This window comes from Heloderma suspectum, chromosome 5 (assembly GCF_057233095.1).
Source record: "Heloderma suspectum isolate Gila_16-S chromosome 5, 16-S_ref, whole genome shotgun sequence".
Lineage (NCBI taxonomy): Eukaryota > Metazoa > Chordata > Lepidosauria > Squamata > Helodermatidae > Heloderma > Heloderma suspectum.
The window spans coordinates 131,244,617-131,265,299 of NC_139462.1; the positions used below are offsets into that span (position 1 = coordinate 131,244,617).

Here is a 20,683-nt window from a genome sequence, read left to right on the forward strand (position 1 = left end):
TATTTGGTCCCTGTAGTCTACGTAAAGATTTACGTAGACTACGGCGAAAATAAGGGCAACGCTATTTGCGTTGTCCTTATTTTCGCCGTAGTCTACGTAAATCTTTACGTAGACTACAGGGACCAAATAAGGAACGCGAATGGCGGCTCCCTATGGGGGCCGCCATTAGCCATACGCGCTTTTTTTTTTTTTTAAGCCACCCATGATAGGCTACGTGACGATTAACGTAGCCTATCACGGCTGACTTTGCAAATCTAGCTGTGATAGGCTACGTTAATCGTTATGTAGCCTATCACAGGGGCGTTCGTGGTTTTTTTACTTTTCTTGTAATGGCGGCGATGGCGGCAGCCGGTCAAAAGACTGGCTGCCGCCCCCGCCCCTGCCCCTTACGAAGACCTGCCGAACCGCCGCCGGGACCCGCTGCCGGGAGGGGCATTCGTGAAAGGTAAGTCCCATCCCGGGCGGGGGGGCGGAGAATTTCTCCCCGAACAACCTTCGGAGGACCGAATGCGTTGGCACTCGGCCCCCCGAAGTTTCGGGGAGAAATTCTCCCCCATCCCTAACAGAGCCCCCTACAGCATAAAGCAATTACCATCCGGGAGATTGTTTTTGGAAGGTTATAATGATGAACCATGTGCCCTTGTACCTAGAACACCTTGCTCTGAAGCCTCTTTTGAGAGTAAAGTTATTGTTGTCTCCTAAATACAGAGGACCTGATGCTATGATCTTTAATAAAGTTCATTTTGCTTGGAATCGGTGAAAAAGCAAGCTGTTTTTAAAAGAGTATATTTACATAAAGAGCACATTTACATAGTTACATGATTTCCAAAGAAAAACACTAGTTACAGCATTATATTATTCACTTCATTCTTATCGACCAAGCAAAAAACAAACCAGATAAGACCTGGAAAAACAAATGTTCAAAGGCACTTTCATACCTGAAGCTTGTACTTAATTTAGTACAGTTTACACACTTTTAGGAATATTAGATAAGTAGGTTGTCACCTTAGAGCTCCTCTGTGCACAGATGAATGCACATTCACATAATCAGAAAGCAGCAGCAGAAGAATTTGTAACCCAATGGGCACTCCAGCCAATGTAAATGGATACTTTAAGCAGAACGTGAAGAAAACCCTCTGAGACAATCCACTTACCTGGGAGTAAGCCCAAATGAACTCAACTACACTTACTTCAGAGTAAACAAAGAATTACTGTGCGAGATTACAGGATTGAAATTAACTCCCTTTCAGCTTTTCAAGCAAAGGTTGCTAACATTAAGCCCAACTCAGAAGCAACCAAATGTTTACATTTTCTGTTATAGAAAACAGGAAAAACAATGCCATATGAGAGAAGAAATTGATCTGAATTCCTGCACCACTGTATTTCCTACCTTCTCGGCATGCAAAGCCTAATTATCACTTCCCTGTCCCTTTCCACTTTTCAGTGTGCAAAGTCACATTTGATGTGTTCTTCTGATTTTGCAAACAGGTTTGCTGTCAAGCTACACTTTATGCAGAGTTCTATGGGGGGGGGGAAATACATCCTTTCATTTTTCTACCAAACCCAAGCAATCTGGGCAGGATGTGTATGGGTTGAAGGAGGGCTGTGGGGGAGGGGGCTGCTCAGTTGTCACACAGGCTGTCATCAAGTAGTTGCTGCTGTGTCCAAGGCCAGAGGCATGGCATGCACCTACAGCAAAAAATTGAGCTGCTTGTGCTTTTTTGCAAAACTTTGCCTCTTTGGAACTTTTTTCATTAAGTGCTGTGTGAGAATTCTTGTGCTGAACCCTTAAAAGCATACCATGGTATACTTCTCTAAAATTTGAAGCGGCTAAAACAGCTAATGGCCTGCACTATGAATAAACTTTGAAAATAGTAAAGATAAAAATCTAGGAAGCTGCCTTACACCGGGTCAGAATGCTGGTCCATCTAGGGGCTCTCCAGGGGTTCAGACAGGAGTTTTTCCTAGCCCTACCTGGAGCTGCCAGGGATCGAAACTGTGGCCTTCTGCATGCAAAGGATGTACGCTACTACTGAGCACTCCTTCTTTCATGCTGGTTTTCTATAAAAGTAAACCTGCTATGCACAAGCTGCTAACAGAGAGCATTATTTGTCGTTCTTAATAACCCTTAAAAAGTATTTCCCCTTTGCTTTCCAAAGCTGTGAGGTATGTCAACACAGGGGTGTGGTATGTTTTTAAGAGCTGAGTGTAGGGCATTGCTCTTGGGTGAAGGGTATGGGGCTTGTCTTTTCCCTGTTAGCTGCTTTCTTATAATAGAATCACTCTGCACACTGCTGCCATTGCAGAGTACATGTAGAGAGCCTACTCAACACATCCAGACACATTCAGCCTGAATTAAAAAATGAGGAGGGGTTGGAAACTTCATAAAAGGTCATGTCACACATAAAAATGATGGGTGGGCTTGGGGAGGGAGGCTACAGGGGGGAGGGCTGAGAAGAGAGAGGGGGAAGGCTGAGAACCAATCCATAAAGTCCCAATTTTGCATTGGACATTTCTTTGCTACACACTGTATATTATTCTGCTTCCATGTTTCCTGGAGGAGACCCCAGCCATTTATGCTTGGGTGTGCCATTCACAATTGCATTTTGCTATCTAACTTCTGATACCTTTTGTACCAAGGCCAAGTGTGAAATAGCTCTCATACAGTTTAGGTCAGAGGGGTATAGTGTCTATTACTGACACTATGGAGTACACTATGACACTATGGGTACAGTGTCTATTGCGTCAATTTCAACATATAATTGTACATTAAAATTACTAAAAAGAGCCAAAAATAACGGAGAGCCTCCCAGAATAGTTTGTCACATATGGCTTTAGGATATGGTCTCAATGCTCCTTTCCTAACCTTGGGTAAGGACTGAGGTAAGTATTGTTCTACACTATAATTTGGGTTACCCTTGAACTGGCAGCAGCATAGAGCTGGTGTCAGACTTGCTAAGAGATGTGATGAAAGTCGCAGTTTGAATTTCACAACTTGTGGCCCTCCAGATGTTTGAGCCTACGCCCCATCCCTTACCACTGGCTGTGCTGGCTAAGGCTAATGGGAGTTGTAGTCCAACAACATTTGGAGGGCCACAAGTTCCCAGTTCCTGTTCTAGATGATGAATTGGGGGGGAAGTAGTTTTAATTGATGGTGACAAATTTTAATTGGTAAGGCTTTGAATTATTTTTAAAATGTGTACCCAACCTTATGGCTCCAGAATTGATGGCACGCTTCCTTTTATGTTACAATAGGAAATTTTAGATCGATGGCCTTTCTAACAGTAAATTGTACCATTTTTATGAAGCTTTAATTATCTTACACTCATGGCAATATTACTGAAGCCACAATGCCCTCACTCTGAATGTATGTTGAAAGGTAGAGAATGCATCCCCATTACTGACAAAAACTCCCTGCCTAGCTGTGTTGCAGTCATTTCACTGCCCACCCTCAGTCTTGCTGCCATGCACAACAACCGAAGGTGCATCGGCCCAGTTGCCTTGGCAATGGACACATGTGCCCTCCTTGACACCCCCTCACACAAACACTGAGCTGGGTAGGGATACTCAAGAAAAACATTGCTATGATGTACTGCTGGTGCTGCTTCCCTCAGTGCTGGTATATCACACTTCGGAATCACAACACTTAGGACTGCTTTGGCCAGTGTAAATTGCTGCCTAAAGTAATGAGGAGAATCACGTACGCTGCCTTGGGTTCCTTGCAAGAGGAAAAAAAAGTGGGATATAAATGCAATAAGCAAATAAAGTGATGAATTGTTCTTATTTATTGGACTAGGATTTGGTGGGGAGGAGGAAGAATTCTTACTTTTTCAATTAGTGCTGGAGCATCCACCTCCTAAAAGAACCATTGCAATGACCACTGGAAACCCACTGAGTACTTCACAAATTAAAGAAAAACCTACAAACAATCCAAGATTTATATGAATTAGCATGTCTGTTTTTAGCAGGGTTATCCATTTACAGTGAAATCCTCTACATGTCTACTCAAAAGTAATTCCTATTGATTTCAGTTGCACTTACTCATGGAGTGTCTACACCAGCGATTTACTCCAAGCCAGCTGCGTGTTGAGGTTGTTTGGAATATGTTACGTCATGGCCATCCAACAGCGACCCCAGAGCTTATCATGGAAAAACCAGATTTCCTGAGACTGGTTGAAGTCTGATTCTTTTCCTCGAGTTGGCTTCTCCCCGGTATAGTTGCTGTGTGCCCCAACCCCCACATTGGCCTCCAGTATGCCAGCCCTGCTCAGGGGTGTGCCTTTCACCATGACCCTGGTCAAGGGGTGTTTCCTGTGTGTTTCCCTACACAAGCCAATTCGTGTCTCCTCGGAAGTCACTCCCATTGTGCACAATGAGGCTTGTCCCCTGAATGCTCACATCAGAACTTACATAGATTCCCCTCAATTGAAATGGCACGGTTTAAAGCACATTCCCTAAATGCTCTAAAGCGCCACCTTGAGGCTCCAATTCTCCATTGTTTGGTTTATTGCCTTAGGGAGTAACTACTTCACAGCTTCATTATAGAGATCCTGCAGTTAGAAAGGGGGCTGGTTTCTTATGCCTGTGTTCTCTCCCCCTGCCCTTTCCCAGCACAAGCCATATGTGTGTCTACTCAGAAGTAACTCCCACTGTGCTCAATGATGCTTGCTCCTGAAATGCAGGTGCATTTGGAGCTTCAGGGGAAAGGAGAAAGGGGGGAGGGGGAGCCTCTCTTATTGGTTGAGCAGCCCCTGCCAGTCAGATGACATTCACTCCAACCCCCACCTGGAAGTATGTTCTGTGAAGGTATTCTTACTGGTGCGGAGCACTTGCTCGAGGAGTCCTGCATGGACCAAAGCACAGCAAAGCTGATTCCTTTAAAAAAATCTGGTACTCCTCCATTTGCTTCTCCTTCCGTTGTTGTGGAGACACGGTCTCGGATAAGTGCAGCCTTAGTTTCCAGGCCTCACAATCTGGCTAGCATTAAGTCGGCCATCTTTCTTTCTGGGAAGAGGATTTCAGTAACAGATGGAAAACACTTATATGTCACTGCATATAATTTTGGACTCTAGCAGTCTCTCCACAAGTCACACACGGTAAAGGCTTTAGTTCTTAATAATGCAACCAGAATTTTCCATTCTAGAAAATAGGCTGCCAGCCATTTGACAGGAGAAATATTGTCAAACTGACCACCTGTTATTTTGAAAGCGAGGGAGGAAAAGGAGGCAGCTCACAGGATTGAAGGCAAAAAAGCCCTTGTTCAAATCCTCACAACATCCCTACAAGATATTAACTTAGTTACAGGTAATATCTCTGTTAATAGAGGTTAGCAGGTAGAGAGGTGCCTTTCCTTCTATCCCTGCCTGTTCCCCTCAGCTGTCTTCAGGATGGGCCTTAATTGCCACTCTCTAGCTAGCCACTGGGACTTCAGCAAAGGTCAGGGGGCAGGGTTCACCATAGCCCCAAATCCCCCAAATCAGTGCTGGTGTGCTAAACCACAGAGTTAGTCATTAGAGGAGTGAGCAGGAGGGTGGAGGAGATGCCTTTGTGGCAATCTGGTGGTGGGGGCAGTGTAGCTGAAGTCAAGTGGGAGCCAAGTAATTTGCAGAATGGAGCTATTGGCCCATCTGGGCATCCTTCTGGTTGACTTTTGGGTTGCACTCTCTTGGTGGGCCTGTGGGCTTCTCTTGGGTCTTTTTGTAGTGAAGTTGCCCAGGGCCTTTGATGCAGCCCCCATGGGTGCTCTAACCGCTGCCAAATCCCCACCATCAATTTCTCATCCACCCACTTTTCCCCCCTCCCTACCCCCACGCATGTGCGTACACACACGTGCGTGCGCATACCACCACCACCTCTGCTCTCCCAGCACTTGGTGCTCTCAGGTGTGATTGCTTGAGGATGAGTGGGGAAAGCCTCTCCTAACCCCTAGCAATCCCTCTTCCAAGATAATGCTTTAAACCATTTTTTTTTTTGTCTTCCCTGGTAGAGAGGTCACTGTTGTTGCTCCACAGAAACAATTCAGAAATATACTCGCTACTGTTTATCTACCCAAAAACAAAAGACAGCAGCAAAGGAAGGAGTTCGTGATCTTTCTAACTCAGATCTTATTTCATACCCCCCAAAGTGATTTCTCCCCCTGAGATTTTGTAAAAAAAACACAAAATACCCTGCTGACATCAATGCAGATTAAGTCCATCATTTTAAGTCCATAAGTGCACCGGCAGTGTCTGTAGATGAGAGGTGTGGTTATATCAGATCTGCAAAGTATTACAACGTTGTTACATCCATTTTGCCAGCAAAGGGGCAGGGGGAATATAGTGTATGACATCCCGTTGTTAGCAAGCCTAGCATTGTGTTTCTTTTTGTTTTTTTAGGAAAACGTGTGAGGGAGACCATGAAATAGCTGCAGTGTAATTAATTAAAGACTGGTGGGGTTATAAGAATTGGGAAAGAATTGAGGGTTTCAGCCACTGGTGGAAAGGCATAATCCAACAGCAGATCCACCCAGTGATAGACATCAGCTCTACCCATTGTGAAATAAGAGAAGGGTAGACATGTTTCTCAGAGGCCAGGCCTACCAAGCCCAGGCCTCATCGCTGCTCAGTCATCACTACCAGAAAGGGTTGATTTGTTATCTGGCAGTAGTTCTGTATGCATATACTTTGCCCCCTGTGGAAAATCCCTGCAGATGCCCATGTGTAACCACTGGTATATTTCTCAAGGCATGACCTATGTCCAGGTCATGCCTTGAAAAAGCTGGACCTGCTTCTTTGCAAATTCTTTCCTGTTTATATTCCGTGCTGTTCATATTCAGCGCATATGGGTGAATCACTAAAATCCAAAGAAAAGGGAATGTTGTTTTTCCTACTTACAGGCAGCATGGGCTTGATTCAATCTACAACTTCTCCTTTTGCAATGACACACTTTTTAGGTAACATAATGCTACTTGCGTTCTGTATTTGTACAGTGGTTTTACTACAGTAAGCAGAAACGTTAGCAAACTAAGTTTTTAGGACTAACCCTCCCTGGAAATTTTTGTTTTCTGCATCTTCTAACATCTCAAATGATCCTTCTCCTGAAAGTTGTCTTACAGTTCCAGTGACTTCTTTTGCCTCACTGGAAGGTATTACTACTGCTTTGCTTTCTGCAGCTCTTACTATTATCCTAGTAGTTTTCTTTTGCATCCTCTCCTGCTCTTTGCATATTGAGCATGCCTTGGCCCATATAGCATCAGTCTTCAGTTTCTTCAGGAATTGTGGGCCAGCTATTTGTTCACAGTCATCCTTAAATTTCCATAGGATATTAGTACCCACAATAACTGGGACTCCAGCAGGAGGATTTTGATCTGGACATATTAGAGCAAAAACTATCTGACTCTTTTCTGTTCCACAATTTTCTTTAGGAAAGTTGACCTGAACAATCACATACCCTAGATAAGGGACTTCTTGACCTCCTGCACCTGTTACTTTAAGTGTTTCTTCCAATGGGTGCAATTCTATATGTGACAAATGCTGCTTGTAAAATCCTGAAGTTATGCAGGTAACCTGAGAACCTGTATCTATTAAGCACACACGTGATACTCCTTCTATAAACATCTGTGTATGGCATGGGCCTCCCACCAGTTCACATAGCACCCTGTTCACTCTTTTACTTTTGTGGGTGATTTCTCAATGTTTTGCCCCAGCTTTGACATTTTCATCTGTCTGTGAAGATTTCAAGGACTGGCATGATAACCGTTGCTCTTGTCTAGAAATTAATTTCTTTTGCACTAATTCAACATTGCTTGCTTTAGTACATTCAGTCCTAGAGTGACCCTCCATTCCACAGTTGTAACAGAAAAACCAACAGCTATTTGAAATAGGTCTGTCTGGGGGCGAAATCCTGGTGTTTTCTTGTTTTGGCCTTTTCACCCTCTTTTAATAAGCTTTTCCATTAACTTGGCAATAATTTCATCAATATGGGTCAGTTGGTCTTCTATTTTCCTTGGCTCTCTTACCGCAGAGTTTACAGGTTTTGCTGACTCAATGATAAGGTATGAACTGCTAGATTTATATGATGGTTTACCTAACTGTTGCCGTTTTCTTTGCTCTTTCAGTTCTTTCTCCCCTTCGTATTGTCTGACTTTGTACAGTAATTCTGAAAATGGCATCTTAGAACTATTAGTAGTATCTAGATTATCACGCAGATGGAGCTGCACAATCAGGAATTCATCCCAGCACCCACAAATGAATTGTTTGATGAGCTGCACCTCTGGATTTTCCAGCATCAAGGTCTTCTTCTCCATTACCTTTCTCCAGCAGTTTTTTAATTATCTCAAATACTCAGTGGGTTTTTCTGAAGATTTCTGAAAAGTCTCTAAAAACTGAGCGTAGAGTTCATCACTGCCAGAAACAGAACTATATATCTTTTCTAGGTGCATCAAACATTCTTCCGCAGTGGAACTTTGACCTGCATTTAAAGCTTCATTCAAAGCTGGGGGTGCTAAGCTCTCAATTAACTTCCTTTTTTTTCCTTTGGAAGATATTTCTGGATCATCTAGTAGCTGTTGCACTTGAAGCTTCCATGTATCAAAATCTACCTCACTAGGAGGTTTTGGTGAAAGACCAGAAAAACACTTCAGTTTGAAGGATGCATAATTATAGGCAGCGGAGGCCTCATCAGACTTTATTACATGTTCTACTATTACTCTAGATACCCCTTCAGGGATGGTGAAGTTGGGTGTAGAATGTACGGGTACATCAGGGGAAGAAAATGTGTCCCTGGCTGAAGAGGGTGTAGGTGGAGTGCCAGCTATTTGTTCATCACCTAGGTTCCCTTCTGTTAAGGAATGACCAGAAAGGGTCTTCCTTATGCCCATAGGAAAAACACTCCATTTACCATTTAATTTAAGTTGTTTACAATCTGTTCTTATCATTCTAGCTGTACACACTTTACTGTACTCACAGATAGCAGTGTCTTGCTGACTACCTCGCATTCTTTTAAATCCAGTAACAGTCCCATACTCTCCTAAAGCATGCATCGGCTCCTCATCTGTATCAGTAGGATGAATGCCACTCAATCTAACAGAGCAGTCTGGATCAAACTTATACTGTTTACATAGTTCCATATTTACAGCAGTATTTTAAACAAATACCTCACAAGGAAAATTTCTTATAGTTGGGATTAAAATTACTAATTACTGTTTACAAGTATGGATGGCGCTGTCCCTGTTCAGGCACCGTTTTCTTATGTAACCCACAATTACATTAGATAGGAGAAGTGGGCAGGTTCAGTCTTTTCTGACGGTGTGACTCCCATCCATATTTGCAATAACAAAGAAAAGAAACAACATCAGAGATCAAATTTAAATGTATATTTAAAAAAAGAAATACTTTTCATTGATACACAAAACAGTAATACACAGTCAAGTGATAGTGATATCTTGACATTATTGACAGTTCGGTTGCTATTGCTCCATAGCAGCAAAGAAGTCATAAGGTTCCTTCAGCTATTAACAGGGTGCAAAGAAGAAGAAGGGAAAAAACCCGATGAGCTCACAGTCCTTTTATAGTTGTTCCAGACTTCTTGTGCAGGAATCTAAATCTTCATTCTTAGTTGCTTGTAACCTAAAAACAAGCAAAGCAGGCCTGTGAATAACAGAGTCTGAGGGCTTTCGCTCAGGAGCAACTGCCTCTTCTTGAGTGAGGTTGGACTGCTGGACCCTTCTCTTTACATACATAATTCAAATATATTTATCTAACAATATTTAATTATATCTTCTAATATAGGCAGATACATATTTTACAATATTACAAAATTATGACTCTGCTATTAAAGTCTATATTAAAGTTTATATTAATCTCACCAAAACAATGTCTAACCATTCCCACAAGTAATCTTTGATCTCTAATTAATAATTTGGTCTCAACACATATCTAAAAACAAGCAAAGCAGGCAATAACAGAGTCTGAGGGCCTTCCCTCTGGAGCCGCTTTCTCTTCTTGAGCAAGGTTGGACTGCTGGAATCTTCTCAAAGAAGCCCACCTGCCCGGAAGACTACTTGCTGAACATGCTCCAATAGCTGGTTCTAGAAAGAGAGCGGGGAGGGCAATGACCCCACCCAGTGCTGGCGAACAGGGGCATGCTAGGTTTACCATTCTTTTAACAATGTTGGGAGCAACAACTGCAGCATGCTTTAGTGCTAATGAGCAGTGATGCAAATCTCCCCCAAAAGTAAAAGAATGGTCTGGAAGTCCACAGAATCTGCGCAGAAGAAGCTGGTTTGCAGCAGAATCCACAGGTCAGATAAATAGAAATCTGAACTCATTTGAATCCATTGCAGATTTTGCCAACATCCCTGACTAAAAGTAGGTTATTTAATTTCTCTGCTCTTTCCCCGCTAAGAAGTGGCAAGTCAGTTAGCGGTACAACATAAATTAGCAATACAAGATCAACAATTACAAAATAATAATATACAAAACAGCACCAATATATTATTGTATAATAATATACAAAACAGCACCAATGTCTGTAAAGAGAGCAAATATACCAATTCAGGGGGATAAAACTGCCGTTTCAATTATCATTAAAAGGTTGGTGAAGAAGGATGCTCTTCACCATTTCTCAGAAGGTGGAATGAGAGGAGGACAGGCACATCTCCCACGGGAGAGAGTTTCAAAGCTTTGTTGCCAACACAGTCAAGGTTTTGTCTGAATCAGATGATTTATCAGAGCTCTCCAATGCAAGTGAAGAAACTTCAGCTATGTTAGAGACACCTACAGAAGTGTCTTTAGAACCTCATAGGACAGAAAGAATTAGAACCAAACCCACAAGATTCAAAGATTATGTTCTAGACCTTGCTATTGTTCCACAAGATCAAGTTTCTCAGTGGTTAAGACGCTGAACTGCAGACTGGAAGGTCGGCAGGTCAGCAGTTCGAGACCTGAGTGCTGCGTGACGGAGTGAGCTCCTGTCTTCAGTCCCAGCTTCTGCCAACCTAGCAGTTCGAAAGCAAGAAATTGCAAGTAGATAAATAGGTACCGCCTCGGCGGGAAAGGTAACAGCGTTCCATGCACCTTGGTGTTCAGTCATGCCGGCCACATGACCACAGAAGCGTCTTCGGACAGCGCTGGTTCTTCAGCTTAGAAACGGGGATGAGCACCGCACCCTAGAGTCGGACACGACTGGTTGGGGACACCTTTACCTTTTTACCTTTTAATGTCAGTATTGTTCCAAATTATTGAAGGGAAGAACATTTATGTAAGCAGTTAGAAGTTATAATTTTTAATAACTGTTGGGACATCCGTAGTTTAGCAGGGGAGAATGTAACCCACTGGTATATTTTTCTTTAAGAATTCTGAATGGGAATATCCCTGCACATGCTCAATAAAGGAGTGAGATAGGGAGTGGCCACCATTTTAGGCAGTTACCAAAATACAGTGTGGAAGAAGGTTGCTGTCTCCTCCCTGTAAGACCCTGAACCCTTGAGACAGGGCTGTTTAACAAGTTGTTTCTGTGTTGCTGGATCCTGGTCTATTTTGGGAAGCTTGCTGCTGAGCTGGAGTGAACCAACTAGAGACTGTTTTCTTTTGTTGGCCAGCAGAAACGTCAAGCTTCAGAGAGAAGTTTTATTTATATTTTCTTTGTTGTGGATTCAAGCAGAAAGACAGAACTTTGGGAGGGCTGGGCTTTGTTTTATTGTTTTGGTGATTAGTGAATTGTTATGCATGTTAAATTATTACATGTGCATTGTTATTGTTTTTAATTAAATTAAAATTATATATGTTAATTGTCTCTGTACAAGACCTTTGCTGTGAGTCCCTTTAGAGACCCTGAAGAAAAGTGTTACACATGCACTGAAGGTTCAAGCCTGGGAGCTCCTGCATGTGGAACCTATGCTGTTCACAGGGCTAAAGCTTCTTGTGTAATCTGCCTGGTCTGGGTGTATATGGCTGGGTCGAAGGCTGGGGAATCACAATTCCATCAGCAGCCATTCCAGCAGCAAACAGAGATGACAGAGAGAGCAGGGCCTTTTCACCAGCCCTGCTAAAAGGCCGCTTGCTTTTTTCCCCTTCCCTTCCCTTCCCACCCCTTTATCCTTTTGTGCCATATCTTTTTAGATGAGAAGCCTGCAGAAGGAGGGGGGGACTTCCCCCTTTTTATTGATGTTATGTAAGCCACTCTGGGAGACTTTTTGGTGGAGGAATGGGATAAAAATGCTTTAAATAAATAAAATGAAATCACAAATGCTCCATGAGGCAGCCTTTCCCTTCTTGTGGCTGTGAGGCTTATTGAGAGAAAGAGAGAGAAGGAGAGATGCTCTCTGGGGCAGGCGGTGCAGGCTCTTAATTTTGCCTGCTTCCCCCACCCCCTCTTTTGCCTGTGGCATGAATGCTGCTGACCAGGCTTCCAAAGGGTGAGTTTTGTTCTCAGTCCATATATACTGGATGCACCACGGTGGTTTATGCTATTAAAGGCACCGTGGTGTTTTTTGTGTCTTCCAAGTTGCCTCATGTGTATGTGATGGGGGAGGGTGATGATGTCTGGTGATGCCATGGGTTGGTTTTATTTACTTACTTACTTACTTACTAAAATATATGTATATCTCACTTTTTGGGCCCTTCACAGAGTTGCCTATGCAGCTCACAAAAGTCAGTTAAACACTATGCAATCAATACATAAAACCATGAACCAGGCTAACGTCGGCAGCCAGATACTAAAATCACAGAAAGGGGAAAAATCAACCATATGACTAGAGAGATTTTGATAGAACACCGAAACACCAATCAGGGGTAGGGAATTTTCAGCCTGGGTGTCTCAACTGAAAAGGCCCTGTTCTGCAACCCAGCCAAATGGACCTCCAATGAGAAGGAGACATGAAGTGGAGCATCTGTGAATTATCACAGTGGGCAAGCAAGCTCATGCAGGACAAAGTGGTCCTCCCATTGGCTAACATAGGGAGTGGGTTGTCATGAACAGGCTGCTCTGTGACGGGTTGGTGTCGGTGAAGGAGAGGAGAGCATGCACTGGGGTTGCACTGTTCTTGAAGTGATATTTTACTGTCGACTTTGCTTCTGAGAGTGCATAGGATCCCAATAAGCTGTACATGTTATACTGATGTCAACCACCACTGTAGCTGGGACTGCAGGATTGCTCTGCCTTTCTCTCTGCTGTTTAAAAGACACAGACAACATTAAAACAAACTATAGATGGAAACTTAGTGGTATTTTTAGACAAGAAAAAAAGAAAAACAATTTCACTTTGTTATTATGTACTATTGATCACACAAGAGTAGCCTTGGTAGAGTGTTCAGTAAATGACAGCAAAACTCTCACCTTCTTCTGACTTGCAAACCTTGATGCTCCAAAATTGCCTGTTGAAATCATCATCATTCTACATAATCAAGTATCATAATCATAATAGTTGCTTAACCAACTAGAAGAATACTGTCCTGGCTGGATTTTTAGCCTTTGGACTAGTTATGTTTTGCATACATGCCAAAATGCTGGGCTAGTTACCAGAGGGTTTTGGGTAGAGTTAGAATGTTTGTTTTTCTTTTTAAGCCGACGTCAGCAGCAGCAGTTTTGCTAAATGCAGGCCCAGTGATGCAGTGGTAAATTTTGAAGTGTGGGTGCTCATCATGATAGCCCCCATGGCCACCCCACCAGAGAGTCCCAAAAGGCAGGAGCTGGGTAGATCCATATCATCAAACCAGCTCTAGCGGTTTTCATTTCCACCAGGAGCAGGTTTTTGTAAAGCTAATGGGTTTTAATTTCTATTCAAAGCCAAGACACCCCAAAATTATTTGCATTGCAAGAGGGAACAATATATTGCTGCTGGGAAAGTCAGTTTCTACCCCCAGCTTCTGTAAGGAGAGCAGCTAAGCACAGAGGGAACAGGGGAGTTGGAGGGGGCTGCAGATGACTGCTGATTTAAAAAGTGTGGCGCTGCATCCCTGTGAACCCTGACTCCACTACACCACTTGCATGCATGCACTGTGTAGCTCCCATTCATTCACTAAGAAGCAAGGTTGTTGAGCTCCACGCCCCAGCTCACCTTTGTGCACTTCCTTGTAGTCCGTCCCAACAAGTTCTCTTGATCCAAGAAAAGCCAGGTTGGCAGTGGTAGAGCTTTAGGGGTTGTTCTTATATCCATCTTCATACAGAAATCTTCCACTACAACCCACACAGTCTCAGCCACTGTATTTCGCATCCCCAGCCACAGGAGCAAGAAACCTTTTCTAATAGCTTTGTTGCAGCTTGAATCATGGCCCTGGCCACATGCCAGAATTTTTTTAAATCAAAAGTTGGCAACTCTGTTCTGAAATGCATAACAAGGCCTATAGTATCAATGCACCCCTCGGGAATTGTAACAGAAGCCATTGACATCTTGCATTTGTTCCAATGGGGATATCTCATGGGTAGGTTGCCAGATCGGAGGCACCATCATACAGTATGTCTCCAAGTTTACCACTTCCTACACAGACGGTTTTATTTATTATTAACATTTATATACCACCTTATCTGCTAAAGAGCCATAGAGACGGTGTACAGCAATTTAAAACAGTAAAACCTTAAAACAGTACAAACAAGAACATGAAAAGCATCAAAACTACACATTGGGGGGGAGGGGTTTAGACAGGTTGGGACCAGTATGCCAGTCAGGTATGGTTACACCTCCACCAAAGAGAAAACATCTGCAGAAGTGCCTTTATCAATGACACCTCCTCTGATGCAGCTCAGGCTCCCATTATATCCACGAAGTGTCAGTGTCTAAATGTAACGTAAGTAATTGATCGTTTGTTTGCTAATGAATGCTGATATGCAAGGAGCAGCTCTGTTTCGTGAAGACTGCAGGAAACTAGGACAGGCCTGGCGCTTAACTGCGAGCATCTCTCAACTGACTGAATTCGAGTGCCAGGAATGGTCAAAGCTGAGTCAGGGAGAGGTGGTCTCTTGAGCAATTCAGGTCACATGATCTTATCTCAGAAGGCAATACTGGGCCATGTGGAAAACACTTCAAATCCAGATGCAGTCAGCATCTTCCCTGCGGCTGGAGCAACCGGCACAACTGCAAGCTTTTCCTAGGCTGGCAGCAATACCCCCATCACCTTGAACAACCTACTCAAATGCATCGCATGTTAAGAACATGCCTCAGTAAGAAAGAGAACCATGTTCAGGAGGGGGGCATGTATCTAAAACACTGGAGCCTGACATCAGTGAATCTGCTTTAGGTTTCAAGCAGAACCAGTCAGAACTCTAAAGGAGCTTGCCAAGGGGCTGAACCTATTTGGGGGGGGGGAGTATTTTTCTTTTTAAGCAGACAGCAGCAGCAGTTTCGCTAAATGCAGGCCCAGTGGTGTCGTGGTAAATTCTGAAGTTCAGGTGCTCTTCATGTCAGTCCCCATGGCCGCCACCCCACCCCCAGGGGGTCCAGAAATGCAGGCAGCTGTGTGGATCCATATCTACAAAGCAGGTCTAGCCTCTTTCGTCTGCACCAGGAGCAGGTCTTTTGTAAAACTAATGGGTTTTCGTTTTCCATTTAAAGCCAAGACACCCCAGAATACTTTGCATTATGACAGGGAACAATCTATTGTTGCTGGGGAAATCCATTTCTCCCCCCAGCTTCTGTGAGGCTTGCAGCTAAGCTCAGAGGGAACAGGAAAGTCGGAGGGGACTGCCAGATGACATCAGCATTCCTGCCAATAAAAAGAGTGCCGGAGCTGCCTCCCTGTGAACTGCTGATAGGTTCAGCACCTTGGAGAGCTCCTTTAGCGTTTTGGCTGGTTCTGACTGAAACTCAGAGCAGATTCACTGTTCCACCGACACTGAAGTCTCCACTGATCCTCCACTAATCTAAAACTGGATTACTGCAGGCGATGTACACAGTCCTCCCAATTATCTCTGCTCATGGGTTCGGCACATTTCGAAAATCTACAAGACCCATTTGTCTAGAAACAACAGTGGGGTAAAAGAGGCATACATACACCAGCCTTCCCCAACCTGGCATCCTTCAGGTATGTTGGGCTCCAACCCCCATCATCCCAGCCAGGCTGGGAGTGATGGGAGTTGCAGTCCAACACATCTGGGTTGAGGAGCACCGCCGTACACAGTGCCTCAGTCATACCAACTTTAATACTTTTGAAGGGGGGGACCCTAAAGCCTCCAGACTAAAGTCATGCTAGTGTCTTGAGGCACTACGGGTAGCACTAGGCTAGGAATAAGGGGGCGGTGCAAACTGGCCCAAACGTGGTATCAGCTATGAACTGCATCAGCCACTACAGCTGCAAGGTTTGAACTGTAGATTCATCAACTAAAAACTTTAGTTGACGTTAGAGTTTAGGAAACACATATGTACTTCTAAAGTTAAAATTGCTTTTGGAGTAGTATGAAAAAGAATATTAAAGATGCCCCTTTGTTACCACCTGCCTTCGATTACCCGGGCTTACATGTGTAATTGCTGACGTATAAAATCTTAGATTTTGGGTGGAGATGCACCACATGGAAATTGCTGCTAATTGATACTAAGGGGAAATTAGCGACTGAATACAGATCAAAGCCGTAACTTTTTGTGAACCGCCCAGAGAGCTTTGGCTATTGGGCGGTATAGAAATGAAGTGAAATCAGTCAATCAATCAATCAAAATAATACAGGTTTCTTTACAGAAGCCAAGATTAATTAATATGCAAGCTTTGTGCAGAACTGGACAGTTGGTTAAACAAACACTTCAGCTTGGACCTGCTGCTACTCTACTAGATGTCTAGAACAAGGAAGCAAAGAGAAAGAGAGAGAGATGCAGAGGAATTTCTGATGCCAAATACACGAAGTGTGTGTGTGTTGGGGGGGGTGCTGGGGGCAAATTTGACATGTAAGTGGCACAAGGTTGGGAAATACAAGAGGTTGGATGAAGAGATGCTGGAGAGAACTTGGGAAAAATATGAAAAGAAAGAAAGAAGTCAGAGTGCAGATACTTAGCTATTCCAGAGAGGGTTCTTTCCAAAAGGCTCATGGTGATCCAGGAATTCATCAGGTGGAGCAGATTCCAGGGCTCTTGAGGTTGCTGTTCATGAATGGATGATGTGGTGGAACCCCCCCCCCCGCCCCGCCCCGCTTCTACAGAAACAATCACTGGGTTGTTTTCATTCCCACAAATGCAAATGCTTCCAGGTGGGGGGGGGGGGGCAAAGGCAGGCATGCCTTATAAGGTTCCCCTGCAGCAATCAAAACAAAAAGCCTGGGTTCTCCACAAACCCTCCTAAGCTGGCTAAAGAGAAAGAGGTAACCTGCTACTTGGCTGGAGAAAAAGGATTGGAAAAGACTTAAATGGGCTGGGGACCTGGGGTGGATCTGGCAAATAACTCTCTCACTTGCTACTGGACAGCACCTTTGCAAACCTTGGGCTCATGGGGAGGTGTTTTCCTAAGAGAAAGAAGAACAGAAGGGGTTCTGTGTTGATCTTGACTGTCACCTTGGGGTTTGGGGTGGAGCAGGTTCCTATCCTTGATGGCTGTTGACAACTGCGAACGTGTTTACTGGTAGCTGTGAAGCTTCATGAAAGCCATGTTGTTCCCCCCAGTCTCTGGACTGGCCAATTCAGGGTGCACCTTGGATTAGTTTGGTGAGAATAGTGACTCAGCAATTACATAGACATTTGCAGATTCCAGAGTTCCCAGTGAGGGTATAGAGGTCAGCAAGTGTCAACAACAGTTCTCTTGCCCTTGCTGATCACAAGCCCTGCTTAATCAGCCCTCCAGAACAAAATGAAGATTCTGAGTAGATATGTGAGGCACACTTCAAAAATAACGGTAAGGCTGAGCTCCTCAATAAGATGATATACAGTTACAGTACTTCTTCAAACGATAGTTACTTTTGCTTGTTAAATATCAGTGCAATCCTATGCATATTGACTTGGGGCCATTTGCTTTATGGATCACTGTTTTGCAATAGAAATTGCATGTATGGGGCCCCAATCCAGATCTGGCCCATAGTGTGTGTGGGGGGGAGGGTCAAAGCCCATCTACCCCTCATGCTAGGGTCTGGATTGGGGGGGCCTGTGCTACTCTAGAGTAAAAATTTAAAAGTCGTTGCTACTAGCTCTGTCTTTAAAGTAGTTAATGTTTTGGCCCTCCAAACCAAGTCCTACTGGGTTCAACAGGACTTACTCCAAGATGAAATAGTTTCTAAAAGTTGCCAGAATGCTAAGTGTGGCACAGCCAGTCAAACTTCCTGGAGCAGGGCATTATCATGGAGGTATCCTGTGTATCCACCAACTGAGCTTCTGCCTCCACTGGGCATGGTGGAGTGTTTGATGCAAAATGTAAACATAGTTATTGGGCTTCTCCACACAAAGGCTTTTTATCCCACAATTTCACCAGAGCTTCTGCTCCTGGATTCTTGTGGGATTAAGATTGGCCCTTTATGTGCACATCCCTCCCCCCACCTTTCCCCTTATCTTCAAGTTTTATATGTTTGATTAAACAGCCACTAGATGGTGGTCTTGTTATACCACCACCTCCTGTTTACACAGACAAATTCAAACCAATTCCAACAGCTTATTTTTTATTAGCTCATTATTTCCATTTCAAATTAAGCTGCAGAAATGGTCAGAAACCACGAGAGAGGCATTGGAGGTTGACAACGTCATGTAAAGGAACCGCAAACTTCCGTGAGTAACCAGTCTGAATCATAGGATAAAAGCCCCATGTGGAGAAGCCCATAGAGGCAATATCAGCAACCTGGTGGAATGGAGAGAATCAGTAGCAATGCAGTTATCAATGGAAATAAACTCTATTGAAAAGATGGTATATTATGGGGAGGGGGCAGAGGGTGTGGCTGTCATGTCAAAGAGGGCATAGAGTCCAATAAACTAGTAAGCATAAGAGAAAAACTCCTTCACAGAATTGCTGTGGGTGACAATACTAGGCCCCAAAAGTCATTTACCACTGGGGATTTGTTATTACTGCTCCTGGCCAAAACTTTGAGGGTGAACCTCAGATGGAAAAAACATGAGGCAGCCAAAGGAGGTTATGTTGTAATAACAGGTGAGCCTCCTCTGGCCTGACTATACACTCATGTTCACTGGGTAAATAAATATATATGACAATATATGTGATGTTGCATAGGCATTTGGGGAAGTGTTTCCAGTCTGGGCACCTGTAAAGAAAGAGCCTCACACCACTGTAACAGCAAGCAGGGCTTTAAAAAAAGATATTTAAACAAGAAAGACTCTCGGCCACCTCGTAGAATTAATAAAGTAAGCAGAAAAAGTTCTCCCATCTTCTGTCTCCAACCCACAAAGCTTTCTCCAAATTCTCCAACCCCCTGTGAAAGCAGCAGGAAAAATGTACCTTCCTGTCAGGGTTCCTCTTATGACCTGGACTCGTTAAGGATCTCTTGCTTCTTTAAGAGTCACACCTTCCTTCTTTTACCTTCCCCTTTCCAATAACATGGGGTTTAGGCTATAGGCATGGAGCGATCAACACTCTAGACCCAGGGTTTAACCACAACAGTTTACTGGTAAAGTAAAGCAAGCAAATTACCACTAAAGGTATTTACACCATACAAAAGGCACTAAAAGAAAATAGAAGTTGCAAAATGCAAGTTCCTTTACCCTAGCTATACTTAGACTTCTTCAGGCAGCTTCTTCCTGCTTCCTCTTCAGGCTCTGGTCTCCCTGACTCTGCTCTTCTTAAACCTCCTCCCCCAAAACCGAAAGTTTCTCTTTCAAACCTGAAGAAAAAAATTTAACTGGGGAAATGAAAATGAAACTTAACTGAGGAAATGAAACTCCTCCTCTCAGGGATACCCCCTCCCAACAACCCCCCCCCCCCAGGCCTGTAAGCCCAATCTTTTTTCCCTTGACCTCTATAGGCCTCAAACCTTCATACCTCCTTTTGCAGGGGGCAAAGAGTTCAATGAAATGAGGAGGTGGGGTAGGCACAGCACTACCCAAACAGCCACTGGCAGCCATGGGGATAGGAAAGTAATGAATGCAACGCCATTGTTTAAAATATGATTGTGCCGGGGTGGGGTGGGGGTGGGAGAGAAAATACAGGCTAGTCAGCCTAGTATCTGTTCTGTGTAAATGGGTGAAAACCTTTATTAAAGACAGAATGATTATGCATATAGAGGAACAAGTCTGGCTAAGGAAAGTTGGCATGCAAAGGGAAGTCCTGCCTCATTCTCATCAATCATTTGGGATTCTCTGTCAATGTCAACAAGCATGTAGATGTGGTGATCGATGAACAATGATATATTTGGAATTCCTGAATGGTTTTGACAAAGTCCTGCATCAAAGACTCCTGATTAAACTTAGCAGTTATGAAATAATAGAGCAGGTCCTCTTATGGATCCACAACTATTAAAATAATAGGAAGAAGACAGGAAGAGCAATGGACAGTTCTTGCAATGGAAGGAAGTAAGCAGTGGGTCCCCCGAGGATCAGTATTACAACTATTTAACTTGTTCATAAATGATCTGGAGCAAGAGGTGAGCAGGGCCCCATCTATATGGCACTGCTTTGACCCCCCACCCTGTCGCAACTGCGCAGCAATGTGGCTTCAAATCACCATGCCTTGTGATACACTCGCAATGTACTGCGCACTTCCCTAAGAGACTCCCCATGCCCTCGCTTTTTTCTCCATTATACTGAAATGTGCAGCTGTGCAGTCCCATGAGTGTGGGGGTGTGATACTTCAGTGGCTGTT

At 43.8% G+C, this 20,683-nt stretch overlaps 1 protein-coding gene across 1 annotated transcript; it reads right to left on the reverse strand.

The window, feature by feature from the left end:
* Positions 1 to 8,308: 8,308 nt before the first annotated feature.
* LOC146344492 (modulator of apoptosis 1-like) lies at positions 8,309 to 9,106 on the reverse strand. Its single transcript, XM_084859793.1, has one exon. It carries the CDS (start codon positions 9,104 to 9,106, stop codon positions 8,309 to 8,311), a length of 798 nt encoding a protein of 265 aa, XP_084715919.1.
* Between the last annotated feature and the right edge of the window lie 11,577 nt (positions 9,107 to 20,683).